Source organism: Pseudoliparis swirei, chromosome 13 (assembly GCF_029220125.1).
Source record: "Pseudoliparis swirei isolate HS2019 ecotype Mariana Trench chromosome 13, NWPU_hadal_v1, whole genome shotgun sequence".
Classification (NCBI taxonomy): domain Eukaryota; kingdom Metazoa; phylum Chordata; class Actinopteri; order Perciformes; family Liparidae; genus Pseudoliparis; species Pseudoliparis swirei.
Genome location: NC_079400.1, coordinates 2,151,298 through 2,169,795, shown reverse-complemented (window position 1 = coordinate 2,169,795; position 18,498 = coordinate 2,151,298). Strand labels below are relative to the sequence as shown.

Here is an 18,498-nt window from a genome sequence, read left to right as displayed (position 1 = left end):
CGGGCTCCGCTCCGCGCTGTCATTACGTTAGTGTTGTCTGCGGATTTCATCTCCACTTCGCGTTATCCCCATTTTGCTCGAGTCTCATCCGTTTTTGTTCAGGACTTCATGATGGCGGAGCGGGGCGGGAGCCGAAAGGAAAACGGAAGTGCTCTTCTTCGGCGGTGGGGGAGGAACCAGCAGCGCCCCCGTGTGGCCAAAGACCAACACTGCAACGTAATGACGATCAACAATTAGGGTACCTCTATTACGGCGTAAACAAACATCTAGGACCATATTATTATAAGAATACGGTGTGACAGAAAGCTGTTCATTGGTAACTGGTGAGCTGTCATGATTCGGATATGTTTAGTGGAAGAATATCAAAGTACAAAACAGTTGTGGAAGAAATATTTGGAATATTTACTGGAGTAAAGCAACATGCACATAAGGAATCACAAACTCTCCTTAATAATAATAATAATACATAACATTTCTATAGCGCTTTTCATTGTACTTAAAGACGCTTAGACACGAACATCTGTCCTGTGAGTGTTATACTTTTATATATTATTGCTTTATTATTACAGACACATGCATGTGTAATCATAATCAGTATTCCTATGTTGTTGCTGCGCAAGATGGAGGTCATTTTTTATTATTTACATTCGTTGGATAGTTTAATCTATAATAAACAATCACGTTTCAAGGATTGAAGAATTCTTAGCATTTGTTTGCCATTACAACAAGTACAAACTAACGATCTTAAAAACGTAATTGTTTAGTAAATCACAAATACCTCAACATTGTATTCACATTCATTGATTACATGTAAGTATCCCACTGCCAATTGGTATCTTTCTGACAAACCTGAAATAAATCGTAACAATTCTCCTGATAATAAGAGGACATGCGTCTCCACAATTTGGTTTTAAATCCTAAACCAAATTAAAAGATATTTTAGAAAGATATTTGAACTAAATAATTATAAAATAAGCACTGAGGACAGGATTTGTACAACTGCCGACTAAACACAATACAACGCAGTTGTGATTAACAAATACAAATTGGTTTTGAGCTATTTATGCCCCTATACAGGACTGTCTCAGAAAATTAGAATATTGTGATGAAGTTCTTTATTTTCTGTAATGCAATTAAAAAAACAAAAATGTCATGCATTCTGGATTCATTACAAATCAACTGAAATATTGCAAGCCTTTTATTCTGATTTATTGCTGATTATGGCTTACAGTTTAAGAAAACTCAAATATCCTATCTCTAAATATTAGAATATCATGAAAAAGTATACTAGTAGGGTATTAAACAAATCACTTGAATTGTCTAATTAACTCGAAACACCTGCAAGGGTTTCCTGAGCCTTGACAAACACTCAGCTGTTATAAATCTTTTTTTTTACTTGGTCTGAGGAAATATTCAAATTTTATGAGATAGGATTTTAGAGTTTTCTTAAGCTGTAAGCCATAATCAGCAATATTAAAAGAATAAAAGGCTTGCAATATTTCAGTTGATTTGTAATGAATCCAGAATGCATGACATTTTTGTTTTTTTAATTGCATTACAGAAAATAAAGAACTTTATCACAATATTCTAATTTTCTGAGACAGTCCTGTATACTTTACCAGTGATATATGTTTGGGTGCACGCCTTGCTTATTGGATCATGCATCACAAACTACAACCAATGACTATGATGCAATCCTTCTTATATCACTGCAAATTTACTTTTTAATAATTCTAATCATTGTATCTATATTTATAATAATACAAATCTATAATACATCAGTTACGTTAATTATTTCACAAACAGACACTCGTCATCACAATCACACATATGGCTTGTTTGGCTGAGCCTTTCATGATCCGCTCAGTATAATCTCTGTGTTGTACACTTTTAGCTGATATACCGCACACACACACACACACACACACACACACACACACACACACACACACACACACACACAAACCAAACATTTCCCTCTGTATTTTCCTATATGTTCGTTCTGTTTTGCAAACAGCTGCTGATATACTGCACAGTTTCTCATACACAGTTATTGACAATAAGTTGTAACAAGGCTGACCGTTGAGGACTCAAACTAGTTTTTAAAACATAAACATCCTTGACCTTCGGCCACCCAGGCCTCCTCTCTCTTCTTCTCAGTTGTATTAATACTTTCCTCACTCACATCTCTCCGGCCCGCGACTCCACACACATCTTTTCACGTGGCTTGGCGTAACCCACACCAGGGAGGGGGGGAAAGATTCAAAAATCGTTTCTAGCTTCCGCTGCGGATTATGCTTCTTATGCAAAGAGATTTTTGATGAATTCACATAACAGGGATGCAGGCAGAGGGCTTAGGGTCAGAGAGGACACGCACACTGTCAAGACCCGGAGCAGGAGGGTTTCAGCTCGGCCAGCGGAGGTGAAGACCGACCCGAGGCGATAATCCCTCACATTGTCATCAGTGTATTTCATGGAAGAAATAATCCTTTTGTTTCCTCCATGCAAATGTAAGCAATACTCATGCAGATTATCACACACTGGGATATTAGCTGTAACTGGCTTGTGGCTCTTAAATACATCCAAAACCAATTTGACTGTCATGTCTTTGAAAACCACCGGGGCTTCAAAAACAGATGGAGGCTCCGAATGAGCCGCTCTTCTTTTATAGTGTCACTGTCCTATTGTTTTTTTTACAGAAACAATAAAACCTAGGATTGTGAGGGTTCAAACTCAAAGGAGTAAGTCCTACAATTAAGATTTAACAAATAATAAGTAATAATACCGACACATAATACGTAGTAGTAAGTAGTCTATATATTATAAGTTCACCTTTGAAAATAATGCTTTTCTCATGAGGGAAAATGCAGTTAACCCTTAAGATATTTGATAAGAGTCCTGATCCAGAGTAAATGAACACCGGGAACTATTGTACGCCTGAAGGGGAATAAAAGCAAAACATTTTCAGCATTATAAATGTGGTCTTTTTATGAGATGATTGTTGGCTACATGCGTAGCTTTCAGATCATGCAGAAGATGAGAGAACACAGGGAGAGGCAACTTCAGTAACAGAAGAATACTTCAGAAATAAACACAACATTTCTAGACAACCTAGACGAAATGCAACGGAAAAAAACACCAAACAAACTTTTATTAAGTTCAAGTCACATAAAAGCCTGTAAAATAGAGTTTTTAACGTTATGATTAATGACCTGTAAGTCTTTTCTCCAAAATGTTTTTTTCCACCTTGTGTGAAAACATCAAAGTGACTTTTTTTAACAATCAAGAAATGTTCCATCTATGTACATTTCCACACTGTGGGACTAATACAGGATTATATTATTTGATCCTCATTTAAAAAGCAAAACAGTCAAACATTCGCTGGCTCCAGCTGTTAAAAATGAAAGATGTGCTGCTTTTCCTTGTTTTCATGTCATTGTAACCCACCTCTCCATCATGGAGATATTAGGTGTTCTCCTTATTTCTTTTTATACTTGCAATCCTTTTAAAGTGTTGACTCAGTTGAACCACAGTGAACAGGACATGTAATGAATCTACTGTGAACTAAAGAAACAGAAGCCCCTAACCTGGGAACTGACCGCATCCTGTTTCTCCCTCCAGCCGTGGACTCAGAGGGCAATATCATGTAATACCCTGTCAACGCTCAGCTGTCCCTTGAGCTCTGACATCACTGATGACCTCCGGTCCACCGGCTGGCTCCTCCCCGCCTGCACACAGCCCTGGATGCAGCCACACCTCCCTCAGACCACCTCGCAGCATCCCGTCAGCCCGACACGTCTCTGCTGGCCGAGGAGGAGCTGGACGGCGCCGGAGAGATTAAGAGACGCGACACACGGCAGAGGCCTCTTCGGACCGCAGCTGACGATACTCGGCTTCAGAGGTGGATGAAAAGAAATCACCAGAGGAAGGTGAGCACAAATACCCACATGGTGACACGTAATTACTATTTTCTCATTTCGCTAAATGGTTGTTTTTTTATCAATTTTGACTCGTTAAAAAAAAAAATTCTACTTTTCTTTTTTTAATAAATCTATAGGAATACTTGTTCTTCATTTTGAGATGTATTTTTTAAATGACAGAAAATGAAGACAAACACACACACACACACACACTCTCTCTCAGCAGGAACAAAGACTACTCACTCTAGCTTAATCCTAACTTTCTGACAAACAGCAGCCGATCTGCATCATTTGTCAGAAATCGTCAAAAATATCATGACTTTTTTTTATAATAAAATGTCCCACTCTGTTCTTGTCCTCTTCCAGATATGAGTTTCGGGGCCGCGTGCATTTTCTTGCGAGGAGGGAAGAATATTGTAAGTACAGCAATAACAACCCTTTTCCATGTTTTTATTTTGACGGGATTGTGCTGATTTTTGATGAAAGTTTGATCGATTTATATATAATCCAAGTGGTTTGGGAAAAAAAATAGTAGAGATACAGAATCACAAAGCAATCATCCGCGTTGCTCTTAACTATAGCATGCCAGTGGAAATACACCTGCCAGTGTGGGCTTAATCTACACCAGTTTGATGGCTGTTACAATGACCTTTAATTCTGTAGGAATATTCTATATTGAGCTCTGGAAATGAATAAAACATGTATTTTGTCGAGTGTGTTTTTTACACTGGATTTAAACAACTGTTTTTTTCTCTTTGTGCAGTCAAGACAACTGGTTGATGATGAGATTGATGGTAAATGAAATGATCGTAATCTACATTGCTGCATTGTCTAATGATTTCATTAAACTCTTGCACATTCCATTCATTCACTTGTTTATTTCCACACAACCGTAACTGGCTATTTCCTCGATGCCTCTGCAGAGCTGCGCGATGCGTTCAATGAGTTTGATAAAGACAAGGATGGGCTGATCAGCTGCAAGGACCTGGGGAATCTGATGAGGACAATGGGCTACATGCCCACGGAGATGGAGCTGATCGAGCTGAGCCAAAATATCAACATGAACCGTGAGTCCCGGCAGGGCAAAATATTAGATTAGATTAGATTAGATTCAACTTTATTGTCATTACACATGTACGAGTACAGAGCAATGAAATGCAGTTTGGCATCCAACCAGAAGTGCAACAGAAAGTATCATAATAAATACAGGATGTACAGATTATAGTAAATAAAGTGCTATACAAGAGGGCGGTTTAAGGCCTGACCTGGTCCTATTGGTAATAAATTAGACAAAATAAAGACAGATAAAATGATGATTAAATAGTGCGGAGATATAAACATAAACTATCTGGGGTTGCTAAACTAGTGCAAATATATTTGAATATCTGCATCCACTTAGTCAATTAAATGACGAATCAGTATTTTGACTTTTGGCATAATGAGATTTCTTTTGTTGATTCGTAATTTTTTTTAAATGACTTGTCCAAAAGAGAATTAAAAGCTCATCTCCTGTAACCACACGATTTAAAGTGGTGCTTTTGTGTGACTCTTACAGATGTTACACATCTGTTACATAAATCAACTAATAAGTTGAAAATAATTGATTAGTTGATAAAGTTGTGTTCGTCGACTCAGCATTTCTCTCGTTGAGCACAGTCCCGTCTTTTGGACGGCAGACATTGACGATACATTGGATAGTAGCTCATGTTATGTCATATGAATACAGAATTGAAGAGACTCAGAGGAGCCTGAATCTTTCCTTGTGGTGTCCCCTGCAGTTGGTGGCAGAGTGGACTTTCAGGACTTTGTCGAGCTGATGGCCCCAAAGCTTCTGGCAGAAACGGCCGGGATGATTGGCGTGAAGGAGCTCAAAGACGCCTTTAAAGAAGTGAGAGTGAAACATTTCCCTTGAACTTCTCCAAAATGCAGCAGCTTTGACTAAACATGCCCCCGCCTCGCTCCCCGTGATGCCGTGAAGATGACCCCCGACCTCACCTCCTCACGCTTTCTGTGGTCTGTCCGGTCAGTTCGACATGGACGGAGACGGAGAGATCACCACGGAGGAGCTGCGGTCGACCATGACCAAGCTGATGGGAGAGCACATGAGCCGCAGGGAGATAGACGCCATCGTCAAGGAAGCCGACGACAACGGAGACGGCACGGTGGATTTTGAAGGTGTGAACTGTCTGTTAGCTGCAGTGCAGACGAACATCGATAATAAAACAAATGTATCCAATTCAATTCAATTCAGTTTATTCTTAGAGCCCATTTTCACAAATTACAAATTTGTCTCGGAGTGCTTTACAATCTGAACACATAGACATCCCTGACCTTTGACCTCACATCGGATGAGGAAAAACTCCCAAATAACCCTTCAGAGGGGAAAAAAGGTCTGAACCCTTCAGGAGAGAACAGAGGAGGATCCCTCTCCAGGATGGACAGAACAATAGATGTCATGTGACCAGAAGGACAGATTTAGAGTTAAAATACATTCAATGAATATGACAGAGTGTATGAATAGTTCATAGTAGGCGTATTCCACGATGGAGACATCCACGATCCATCAGGCAGATGGATGTAGAGAGGAGGAGTGGGCGGAGTCTCAACAGTGGGCGGAGTCTCAACAGGACAGTGGCGTAGTCGGTAGCAGGAATTCCACGACCCAGACCTCGATGATCCATCAGCAGATAGGATCTATGCCGTCTCATAGGGTCCCGTGAAGTCAAAAGGACTCCACGGCGGGTTTACAAATTAATTTCTCACTCAACTCATTTTACATTTCTTCTCGGCTGCAGAGTTCGTCAAAATGATGTCCCGCAAATGAGCGGCGAGGAGGCCGGCAATCAAGAAATCCCGTCGCCGCTCTACGGAGATGCTGTCCTCCTCCAAGGCCGGTTTACAGAGGGACCTGGAGGCCATATGTTCACAACAAGTCGTCATTTTTCCATTTGAATAAAGTGCTGCACAGAAAGGTTGAGCAGGTCAAGCTGTTCTCAGAGGGAATTTTACATCTATGCAAATATTAATTGATATAATTAAAGATAATTAAAACCAGTGTGTAAACATTATTGATTTGTATGATGGCATTTATTTTAAAAAACAGAGAGTCATTTGGGATTGTTTTGTTGGATTGCATATACTTTTTTTAAATGTATGTATTGCTAATAGAAAGTATTTATTGAATTATTGTATTATAATAATTATATATTATATTCGTATTACTGAAACAATGGTATCATGCAAAAATTAGATATAACCTATATGCGCAACTATACAATTCTATTACTAATAGCATTTACTACGTAGCAAATGTGCAATATTCAGTCTGTTGTAATGTGTTGGTCTACATGATTCACTTATAGCTTGATTTCAACAACTTGGATCCTGGTAACAATAAAACATTAAAAGTATTTAAACTTTGCACAAGTGTTTTGGTTTGAATGAACGCGTCATGTTTCCTGTGACACCTGCAGAAGGATGTGGTGTCATCTGCAATAAATCCACAATCAGTTTTATTTGATCAGTCCAGCTTGTGGTTTCGTTGCTGACATGCAAAGCAAAAGTATTTCTCTCTTCAGATGTGGAACACATATTCAGCATGACTTCCAGAGTCAATCGACTTGCATAAAAATACAAAACTGGTTGTATAATAAATCAGCAACATGATCTATGGACTTCCTGTACCAAAGAAGGGATTTGGAAACTAAAAATATCGGTGATGCTGCAGCTGCACCGTCAGCGGCTGGTTGACTTCAACGATGTGGCTTTGGAAGGACATCGGGATTAAGAGATCTCACAATTCTGCCGTCATGATGTTTAAAAGATTTATATTTTTTTCCCGAAAAATTGCCAGAAAGAGTCATTCTTTCAATTTGGCAATACCCAGTAGAGTTTTTAACTTCTGGGAATATTTGGGTATGAGTTTTTTCTTTTTATGAATGCAAAAATAATCCATGTATCCAGACAGAAGCACAGCAAATCAGCGCTGTTCAGTAGAGTTGTTGTTATTTTACCTAGTGATACACACTAGCATCTTATCTGGGACTATGCTGTGCACATTTGACAAAAAACACCAAAGTGGTGTCAGCTTTTCACCAGACTTTCCACATTTTCACTTCCCACGCTGATACAAATACCTGTGAACAGAAGATGTGGTTCTGCTGCAGCACCGTGCTCAACTGACCCAAAGCCAGCACAGCTCAGTTTAAACACCTGTGTTGAGGGGATTTAGGGGTTGTGGACGGGCACACACGCGGGCAGCCTCCAGTCTGGGACCCATCCGACAGAGAAGATGTTATTGCATGACACACGTGGCAGAATCCAAATAAGGACAGATGGGGCACAAGGGTTTATAGTACCAATTAATAAAAGAGAAGCTGTTTTTGAGCACATCTGTCTATCGCACTCCACAGATTGGATTCTCCGGAGCATCTGGCAACATAAGACATGTTCAGCGTCGAAGATAAATGCTCTTTTGCGAAAGCAGGCAGTGAAAATAAATAATTCCATAGGAAGGATTCACATTGTTCCATGTTTTATAATGCAATGTGGATGTTTGACAGGTCCCATTCAAACCAGTGTGAAGAGTTAATAAGGTCAAAGGAAGAATCAGATGATGTAACGCTCGCCGCCAGGCCTTTGACCTGATCCTCCCCTGATCCCTCCGACATTCAGCATCAACCTATCGCATTAATCCACAATAATCTCTCCCTCGGTCGCTCTCTCAGATCAGAGGTAGCCACTCTGCGGAGCAGCCAGTTGTCGGGCACTTAATGAGAACTGAGGTTTAACTGTTTGCAATCATCTCCAAACATTGATAGCCTTTCGCTCTCTCTGTGTTTGTTTGTGCCGATTTGTTTATTCCTTCGGTCTTGGTAATCTTTCTGAGAAGTGGTTCGGGCTCTGCTGAGTGACCACCTGCCCATGAGAGTAAATACAGTTTATTGACGTCGTCTTTTCCTGCTCGCCTTGATCCTTGATTTTGTTTTATAGCATTTCATATGGACAATATTACATCATACCAACGGCTTTGTAATGTTCTGGTTAAACAGGTTTTTGACTTATTACTGAATCCAAATTTACAAACTCGAGTTTTGACGAATTTTTTTAAAATTCCGATTACTATTAATGAAATGTTTATCAGTTCTTATTTATAGAAGCATCGAAGTTATAACTGACTTGACGGACACATGTGTTGTGTGCTGTGCGTTAATCACCTAAATACATTGTTCCTTCAGCTTCTTCTGATTAAATTCAGCCTCTCTAGTTATTTTACTGCAAGTTGTATTAATACACTGTTAGGCATACTTACAAATATAATAAAACTTGCGCTTCAATAATTTTGAATCCATTATTTTTCCAGTCTGATATGCAAAACATCATCAAAGTGCAGCTTTGCACATCTGTTTTTTTCTTCTTAAAATACACTTGCCACTTTTATTTTATAATATATACTTTAGTACTTCTAAAGTACTATTATCTGTTTGTTTGACCATATTTATCTATTATTGCAGATGTTTTCTACGTTCACTATTTTCATATGAGAATAGAAATAGATAATTGAAAAGATGTTTGCAATATATATATATGCAAATTGTATGATTGAGAAGCATAGCGGTTGCTATGGTAACCGTTATACAGTCATATCCGTATGCGTCAAAAATAAATTCATACTTTTAAAAGGTGGAGCAACATTTTGATAACAGACGACAGCCATTCAGATTAATTGTACTATTTCTTACTTAATTTTTGTTTCACATACTTTATCCGACTATTGACTAGAACAGAGTTATAAATCACGTGCTTCGCCACGTAAACCAACACAAAGAGCTGAAACCGCACTGCGCAGCTGTGAGTTCAACTAACCAATCAAAACAAGTGCTTTACGAAACGGAAGCCGGAAAGGAACAAACGAGTTAACCAGTAAACGCGCTCTCGGAGCGCTGGAGCAACGTGTACGATAACAAACGCAAGTAGTCTTCTAACTTTACAGTGACAGCATGATAAGTAGTACAAGTTCACAGATACACACATGCATAAGTTTACAGTGTTTTTTAAAATATATATTGGTGTCCTTTAGTTCTAGCAGCTAAAGTTAGCTTTAGCTCAGTAGCTCGCTGCGTGCTTCCCAGCAGGCAGTTGCCACTTATGGTTAAAGATCATATTACAGATGAAGGGTCAAGTAGCGGTACAGCACTTTATTCTGAAAGCAATATTAGGCTCCAGGCCCAGACATTGTCATTGTGTGTCTCATGAGATTAGCCACTAGGCTTACATAGAAAGTTCAGGTGTTAAACTAACTCACGTCCCGAGCTCTGAGTTGTTAAACTAAACTAAGTGATCTTTTTTTTCCTGCCTACACAGATCTCCACTGATGTTGACCGGATGCAGAACCCTTGCTTGTTGTACTAGGAGGAGCTTAACCTCACCGGCGGCTCTCTGCTCCTCAGCGGTTTCATACATCCCTGCTTCTCTTTTCTCCGCGTCTCACAGCCACGGCTTCTTCACGAGCCAAAGCACTTCGGTCGCCCTGCACTCATCTCTTCGCTTCTCTCCCGCCCGCCGCCTCTCTCTTTCTGCTCGCCGTTCGGGGCCGATGGAGCTCGAGGAGGTCCTGCAGGTGTTGGAGCAGCTCGCCCCCCTGTCTCTGGCCGAGTCGTGGGATAACGTCGGCCTCCTGGTCGAGCCCGGCGAATCTCGGCCCGTGAAGACCATCCTGCTGACCAACGACCTCACGCACGCCGTCATGGACGAGGCGGTGGCCGTGAGCTGTGACCTCATCATCTCGTATCACCCTCCGTTGTTTCGGCCGATGAAGCGTCTGGTTCAGAAAGATTGGAAGCAGCGGTTGGTTATCCGGGCCGTGGAGGCCAGGATGGCCATCTTCTCCCCTCACACCTCGTGGGACACCGTTAAAGGAGGCGTGAACGACTGGCTGGTCGGGGGACTCGGTGAGACGTCGCTCTGAATGGAGACCGTCACACACACCGACGAGACTTGCATCTTTAATTAAGGCACAGGCTCAAATGTTGTGACGCATTAGACTCCTCCATGCATTCAAGGCCTCCACGACCTCGCCCCTCCACACCTGTCTCACCTCCGACAAATCAGCATCCCCACCCGGTCTCTCCCATCGACCCGACTGACCCCCAGCTCGTCTGTCCACCACGGGGTCAAGAGCCTTGAGCCGCTCTGCCCCTCTGGAACTCCCCCCCCCCCTGACATCAGAAACATCGACTCAATCTTTTTATTCAAAACCCACCTCAAAACTCACCTTTCTGCTTTTTAACTGTCCTCCTTTTTTAATTGTGTCCTTTGAACCGTTTTTAATGTGTTGTACGGCGACCTTGAGTGCCTTGAAAGGCACCTTATAAAATAAATGTATTTTTATTATTATTACTATTCTGACCAAGTGTTCCCCCGTCTCGTCTGGTTCCATCTCTCAGGTAGCGGGCAGGTGTCGGTGATCAGTCAGGCCGCCGGCGGCGTCTCCCAGAGCCACAAACTGGAGTTCACAGTCAAAAGCGGAGAGGAACTAAACGGAGTTATGGAGGAACTGAAGTCGTGTGACAGCGAAACGACACTACAACATTCAGTCAGCAGGTCCTGTTCATCTTTTAAACTACGAGTTCTGTCTACTTCACTGCAGACAATTTAAAAAACACAAAATAGGTTTTAAATGCATTTTCTGTCCTTCAAGCGCCCTTTACTGTAGTTCATTAACGTCGGTGCAGCCCAAACTCAACTGAAACCTTCAAAATAAAACATTTTTTTTTTTTAACCCTCCTGTTACCTTTGGGGTCAATTTGACCCCATTCAATGTCTCAAAAAAAATTATTGACATCATTTTTAAAAAATTCATATTTCTTGACTTTCCCTAATTTATTGGGGACAACTGGAAAAAACATAAAATTCACATGATATGTTTTCACTGTCCTGTACAATTTGACCCCAGGCTGTTTTTCACTGTGTAAAACAAAAGAAATATCAACTTTTTTATTTATTTAAAGGGCTATTTAGGTAGTCAACAAACAAACATAAAGTACCTCACACTTAAACGTGGGAAACAATATTAATTCTAATAATTTTCTGGAGGTTTTAATTGCTGGGGTCAAATTGACCCCGAGGGTAAAAGATGTTAGAACATTTGAAGGTAACAGGAGGGTTAAAACATGCTTTTTTTAATCTCCAAAGTTGTGAAAACTGTTTATTAGAGTGTCAGTTGTAATTATTAAGAAACTGCCACTGCTACTGTATTCACAACATCCAGTGGTTTATTATTCTGGTTCTGATTTTAAAGCTCATTAGCTCGCGAAGGCGATTCAGGAGTCGACTTTCACACCTCGGATATCAAAGCTTCTGGCAAACGCCTGAAACACGGACCCTGTTCCCACCTCCATCACCGCAGGCTGGTTTCATAACGTTGACACCTCGTAAAAGGCTAAATCATGCAGACTGAATGACGGCCGATTACATCAAGTGTGGACTTTCACAAAATACTGAAAAGACCATAAACTAGTAATCTATGTTCAGTAGTAATAACAAAGTATACATCATGTGTAGAGGGTAAGTTTGAACATGCACTGGTGAGTAACAGTTCATTCCTCCTCGCTCCAGACCGGACCACAGCGGGGTCCATGTCAGCGTCACCTGCAGCGACTCCGCGCTGACCCCGAGCGTCCAGACTCTGCTCCGACACAACGCCCCCAGCCTCTCCCTCAGCATCCTGAAGTTAGAAAAGGTGCAGCTCAAACGCTTCACTGTCACATGATGAACAGGGTCCGTACGGTCATGGAAAACCTGGAAAAGTCATGGAATTTTAAAATGGTCATTTCCAGGCCTGGAAAAGTCATGGAAAAAACTTAAATCATAAAAGTTTTGGAAAAGTCATGGAAGTTTGTTATAATCACATGTTCATTTACGCCGAGTTTGAAATAATTAATGCGATTTTTAAAGAAAGACGCTCAAAATAAAAGCCGGCGTACGCTCTCAGTACGCACAATTTTCAAAATTGTTCATGTTTATACCGAGATTTCAGTTTGGTCAGGGAAATTTGGTGAAAAGTCCTGGAAATCCATCGGTCAAAATGTGTAAAAACCCTGGATGAAGAACTTCATAATGTTTCAGAAACGCAAAAAAAGATTGCTTTAAGATGGAAACATAGCTTTATATTGATAATTTCTTTCTATTCCACAAAGCAGAACATGGACAGTTCCAGTATGATGCACTGCCATCTGGTTTTATGCATAGTATGAACTTTCTTTTTGTTGGACTAACCGTCCATCTTGCTCTCCCTGCAGCCTCCTCTCCCGGGATATGGCCAAGGACGACTGAGTGTTCTGGACCAGCCAATAACCCTGGCAACAGCCATCCAGAAAATGAAGGCCCACTTGGGTTTGAGTCACCTCCGCTTGGCTCTGGGATCTGGGCAGACGCTAGGTACTGAGCTCTGATACAAGCTGGAGGTCACTGAGTTAAATAAACATGTAAACAATGTGAGGAAAACGAACACTTTAGGCGAGGATTGGGTGCAGCCGATGTCCTGAAAGCTCAAAACAAGTGTGGAACAACCACAAGATCTCCATGTGTGTGTAAGTCGTTGTTCTGGTACTTCCTCAGAGTCCTCTGTGTGCACTGCGGCTGTGTGTGCTGGATCTGGGGCCTCCATACTGAACGGAGTCAAGGCAGACCTCTACGTCACAGGTAGACATTCAAAACAATCACAAACTAGAACGGGCACTCGGTAGAGCGCATACCTTCGCATATCACAAGATCGGGCATTGAATTATGAACATGTTGGCATTAGTTGCATGCCAATTGGATTGAAATTGACCGTGCTATGGTAAGAAGAGGATTTTGACCTTTTCATGACCTTGACCTTTGACCCGATTAATCCCAAAATCTAATCAAATGGTCCCCGGATAATAACCAATCATCCCACCAAATTTCATGCGATTCGGTTTAATACTTTTTGTGTTATGCGAATAACACGCATACAAATAAATAAATAAATACACGGCGATTGAAACATAACCTTCCGCATTTTCAATGCGAAGGTAATAACTGATTACATTTGTTTAACTGTCAGTTGATTTGCTGGACGGCGTAATAATCCTGTCCCTCGTCCAGGTGAGATGTCCCACCATGAAGTGCTGGACGCCGTGGCGACGGGAACCAGCGTCCTCCTCAGCGACCACAGCAACAGCGAGCGAGGGTTCCTGGCCGTGTTCAGGGAGAAGCTGGCGGTGCGTCTCCCCGACAGCGTCACCGTGGCGGTGTCCACGGCCGACAGGGACCCCCTGGAGGTGGTCTGACCGCCTCGTAGCTACAGCTGCACCACTTCGTCTGGTGGGGAACATCTGGTGGAGACAAATTCCAAAAGCACCCACCGCCTTTTCCAATGGAGCGTTTGGGATGTGATTCCACTGGGCTCGTTATGTAAAGCTATCCGGTAGCTGTAAGAAAGTACTTCCACATATCTGCGCCTCATGTCATCAGGAAAAGTCCGTTGGTACATTCTTGTTATGTATTTCCGGCCTGGCCTGAATAAAAACGGGTTCTGGTGGATCACACACATGGTCTGTTCACTTCAGCATCCACACATTACATTACATTCAGTTTATTTGTAGAGCCCATTTTCACAAATTAGACATTTGTAGACATCCCTGACCTTTGACCTCACATCAGCCTGGCTACAGTGCTAAAGAGAAACCTGGGGTTGTTCTTATGTTTCTCTGTTACTGATGAGTAACAAGCTGCTCTGGCATGACGGAGGGCCTTCTTACATGTTTTAAGACCATCTCACCAAACTAAGCGGGATTCTTCCACATGATCCGTCATCAAACTTATATTACAGACTCAAGGTCCAGATAGTACAAAACATTTTTAAAAACATACAAAACTAGAATGGGCACTCGGTAGAGGGCATACCTTCGCATATCACAAGATTGGGCATTGAATTATGAACATTTTGGCATAAGTTGAATGCCAATTGGATAAAAATTGCTATGGTAAAAAGAAGATTTTGACCTTTTCATGACCTTTACATTGACCTTTGACCCGATCGATCCCAAAATCTAATCAGATGGTCCCCGGATAATAACAAATCATCCCACCAAATTTCATGCGATTCGGTTTAAAACTTTTTTTGTTATGCGAGCAACACGCATACAAATAAATAAATAAATACACGGCGATCAAAACATAACCGTCCGCATTTTCAATGCGAAGGTAACCACAAGCAAAATCAAACAAAGAGCAAAGAACTGCTCATGCCTTATGAATAGAGAGCTGGACCAGTGTCCGTCTGGCCCACAGACACGTGAATCCTCATCGGATTACACGGCTCCTCGATTCATCGTAAACATGCTGCAGGAAATCGGACGATGCAGGAAGTGTTCAAACAGCAGGAACGTCTGAGCGAACACCGGGGAGTTAAATACAAATGCCTCTTATGGCGTCTTCTTTTTTGACCTTTAGGCCCCAGTTGGCAAACAAGAGCGGATATCAAACCACTTCTCACGTGCACGTCAGGGAGCAGCCCGACGGTGATCCTTCATGCTCTTTCACCCCGCCCCCGCTGCAGTGACGGTGTGAAGGGAGAAAAAAGAGCAAACAAACAAGTAATAGTCCTCATCATGGGCTGTAAGGAGCCTGGTGGCTCGCACACCTGTCCGTTCGTAAACACATTAGGAGGCATCGCACACACCTCGCCGAGGTGACGGCATCTCCCTCGGTGTGGCGTTCGCACCTCCACTTCCCCTCGGAGCTGCCAGCTTGCATCTCCTCCGACACACACAGACACACAGACGCACAAATGGAGAAGGACAACAGCAACTAGAACAACATTTATACTTCACTCCAGCTGTCACTCTTTACTTTGGCAGAAATGTCTGAGCAGGTATGAAAGCCTTTGAAGAAGAGTGATCTTCCTCCTCTTCTCGTTGATCCTCCTCCCACACAGAAATTTATTCTGTTTGATCATTTTAGAGTCGCAAACGCTCCACCTATGATGTCGCGGCGATCCTCTTCTTCAGAGCAGATGGTCCGTCGGGGTCTAAAGATTCTTCTGGCTTTTTATTTGTTTTTATCAGAACTTCTTTGTACATTTAAAGGAATTAATTGTATCATTGCTTTTCGCTCTTAGTTGTGTTTGAGTGTGCTGAATGTCGTCAGAAACCTGGTGAACCAAAGTCTCGGTTACAATATGTATTTTAGTTTTCACATTTAATTTTTGTTTTGTCCTCCGAAAAGCACCAGATTAGTATTTCAAGTGTTTCTTTTTGTAGATTACACCACTAGTATTTAGCGGAAGACATGTTGAACCCCTCTGCAACAGGTTTTCACTCATGATCTATAGTTCTCTCTTCAGCCACTTCACGAGATGCAACCAACAACTATATACACTCATTAGAATGAGCTCCCTCTCAACCAGCTGCACCATCAACACGCTGCTGACATGTTGATGCATCAGTAATAAGACTTCACTGAAATAAATATGAATAGATTAGATTAGATTAGATACTCCTTTATTAGTCGCACATAGGGGACATTTCAGGATTACAGCAGCGGGGCGCATTAATTAAAAATAAAACACAATAACAATACTTAATACTAAATATACAGAGGAAACAAAATATATACAACATATCTACACAAGGCAGTGACCAAAGTGAGTTTCCAGCAGGTTAAATACATCAGCTATAGGAGAGACTGCTGTATCATGAGTACCTGGAGCTACATTTGGTTTATACTTCCCCTGAAGTAGCATTTTGATTGCTACTACGTGCAAAGAGTATTCTCACATCGTATTACTATATTTAATAAATAATAATATATTATAATATTATTAAAATAATAATATAGTATTAATATAATATAATAATAATAATAATATAATAATAATACAGAGGAAACAAAATATATACAACATATCTACACAAGGCAGTGACTAAAGTGAGTTTCCAGCAGGTTAAATACATCAGCTATAGGAGAGACTGCTGTATCATGAGTACCTGGAGCTACATTTGGTTTATACTTCCCCTGAAGTAGCATTTTGATTGCTACTACGTGCAAAGAGTATTCTCACATCGTATTACTATATTTAATAAAGTGAAGGATCTGAACACGTGTCATTCTAACTCGTTGACTGTGGTCCTATCCAGAGGTTTGTCTGCGAGGTCCACGTTGTGAAATCTTGTCTGGTCACCAAACTTGACTTAAGTCACTTTAAATCGATCCGTTCAACATTTTGCTGCTGTTTTATAATTCAGAAAATGCTTTTCCAAAGTGGACTTTAATCCCCAGCTCATACTTGAATCGAGACTTCTGGACACTCTCGTTTGTCCTGTGGCCAAACTGCAGCCATCGGCCAAACTGTCTCCTCTTCCTCTCTCATTCGAGGCTCCCCGCTGAGAGGAAGAAACATGTCGTCAAGTCATCAACCGGCCACAGGGGTCCTGCCAGTAAACTACGAGATGTGTACGTCTGAGAGAAGCGTTACCCAGAATTATTACGGAAGATCTTGAAAGTCAGGCAACAAACTGCAGTTGTCTGTTTTACGCCCGGCTCACTAGTGAAGCTAACACAATGCTGGACTAATAACTACAAGGGAAGATGAGTTTGTATAATGGATTTATTATAGCAGCTTCTCCTGACAGCGCTCTAGTTTTTACATCGCAATGCAGAAATAATCAAGTCAAAGAACAGAAGAATTAGCAACAACATATATTACATTACATGACATGTCATTTAGCAGACGATTTGATCCAAAGCGACTTACAATAAGTTCATCAACCAAGAGTACAAACTCAGAACAACAAGAATACAGAAAGTAACATTTCCTCAACATAGTCGAACTACAAGAGTACCACAATAAGAGCCATTTAAGTTCCACTGAAGTGCAAATCTGTGTTTTAATCCAGATATAGTCGGAAAAGATGTGTTTTTAGTTTCAGGCGTATACTTCAAGTATCAAAAGTAAATGTACTATATATATATGGAACCAATTTAAGGTACTTTATTTAGTTTAGGTAGTTTAATGTTTAGCAATTCATCTTTTTTTGTTGCAGGTATCTGCAAAGTATCGAGTAAAAAGCTCAACATTTGTTTTTTGTGAAAAAGCAGATGTTGAGAATACTCAACAAATAAAGAAAAACAACAACAACCCGTAGTTGAGTTGACATCCATCCCTCCACTCACATGAAGTCACATACATAATACATCACACTCATTCTGGAACCTGACATCAAAAATAAACCCAAGATGTTGCAAATCACCGCTCTATACTGTTGTTGTTGTTTGTGTTTGTCAAGCCAGGGGCAGGAGGGAAGACGAGGGTGCAGTGGGGAGAAAAGGGGAGGCAGATGAAGAGCCGTGTAAAAAAAAAAAAAAAAAAAGGGGGCCAAATGGCCTCATGTGTGAAGCTCCACACACCTATTTAACCGAGTCACCGCGGTGGGCATTGGCACCAGAGGACAGCGGAGGGGACAGAGAACACAACGCCTTCAGAAGAGCTCTCCGGTCACGCGGAGGATCGATCTCTACCGGGACCCCGACGAGGAAATGTTATCGAGCAGCG

At 41.3% G+C, this 18,498-nt stretch overlaps 2 protein-coding genes across 2 annotated transcripts; both read left to right on the top strand.

Annotated features, from left to right (window-relative positions):
- Positions 1–130: 130 nt before the first annotated feature.
- On the top strand, positions 131–7,340 carry cabp5a (calcium binding protein 5a). Its single transcript, XM_056430605.1, has 8 exons — positions 131–216; positions 3,622–3,929; positions 4,287–4,336; positions 4,684–4,714; positions 4,844–4,987; positions 5,699–5,808; positions 5,948–6,095; positions 6,716–7,340. The coding sequence occupies exons 3-8, from the start codon at positions 4,289–4,291 to the stop codon at positions 6,742–6,744; spliced, it is 510 nt and encodes a 169-aa protein (XP_056286580.1). The 5' UTR covers positions 131–216; positions 3,622–3,929; positions 4,287–4,288; the 3' UTR covers positions 6,745–7,340.
- A 2,466-nt stretch (positions 7,341–9,806) lies between these two features.
- nif3l1 (NIF3 NGG1 interacting factor 3-like 1 (S. cerevisiae)) lies at positions 9,807–14,491 on the top strand. The gene is made up of 7 exons (XM_056429399.1): positions 9,807–9,888; positions 10,284–10,870; positions 11,366–11,522; positions 12,537–12,660; positions 13,220–13,358; positions 13,539–13,622; positions 14,049–14,491. Exons 2-7 carry the CDS (start codon positions 10,294–10,296, stop codon positions 14,231–14,233), a joined length of 1,266 nt encoding a protein of 421 aa, XP_056285374.1. The 5' UTR covers positions 9,807–9,888; positions 10,284–10,293; the 3' UTR covers positions 14,234–14,491.
- Positions 14,492–18,498: the final 4,007 nt, after the last annotated feature.

Coding starts and splice junctions, on each gene's coding strand:
- cabp5a (XM_056430605.1), top strand. CDS start 4,289: ATGAGTTTCGGGGCCGCGTGCATTTTCTTGCGAGGAGGGAAGAATATT. Junction 4,337..4,683: donor TGCGAGGAGGGAAGAATATT/GTAAGTACAGCA, acceptor CTCTTTGTGCAG/TCAAGACAACTGGTTGATGA. Junction 4,715..4,843: donor GGTTGATGATGAGATTGATG/GTAAATGAAATG, acceptor ATGCCTCTGCAG/AGCTGCGCGATGCGTTCAAT.
- nif3l1 (XM_056429399.1), top strand. CDS start 10,294: ATGTTGACCGGATGCAGAACCCTTGCTTGTTGTACTAGGAGGAGCTTA. Junction 10,871..11,365: donor CTGGCTGGTCGGGGGACTCG/GTGAGACGTCGC, acceptor TCCATCTCTCAG/GTAGCGGGCAGGTGTCGGTG. Junction 13,359..13,538: donor GGGATCTGGGCAGACGCTAG/GTACTGAGCTCT, acceptor GTACTTCCTCAG/AGTCCTCTGTGTGCACTGCG.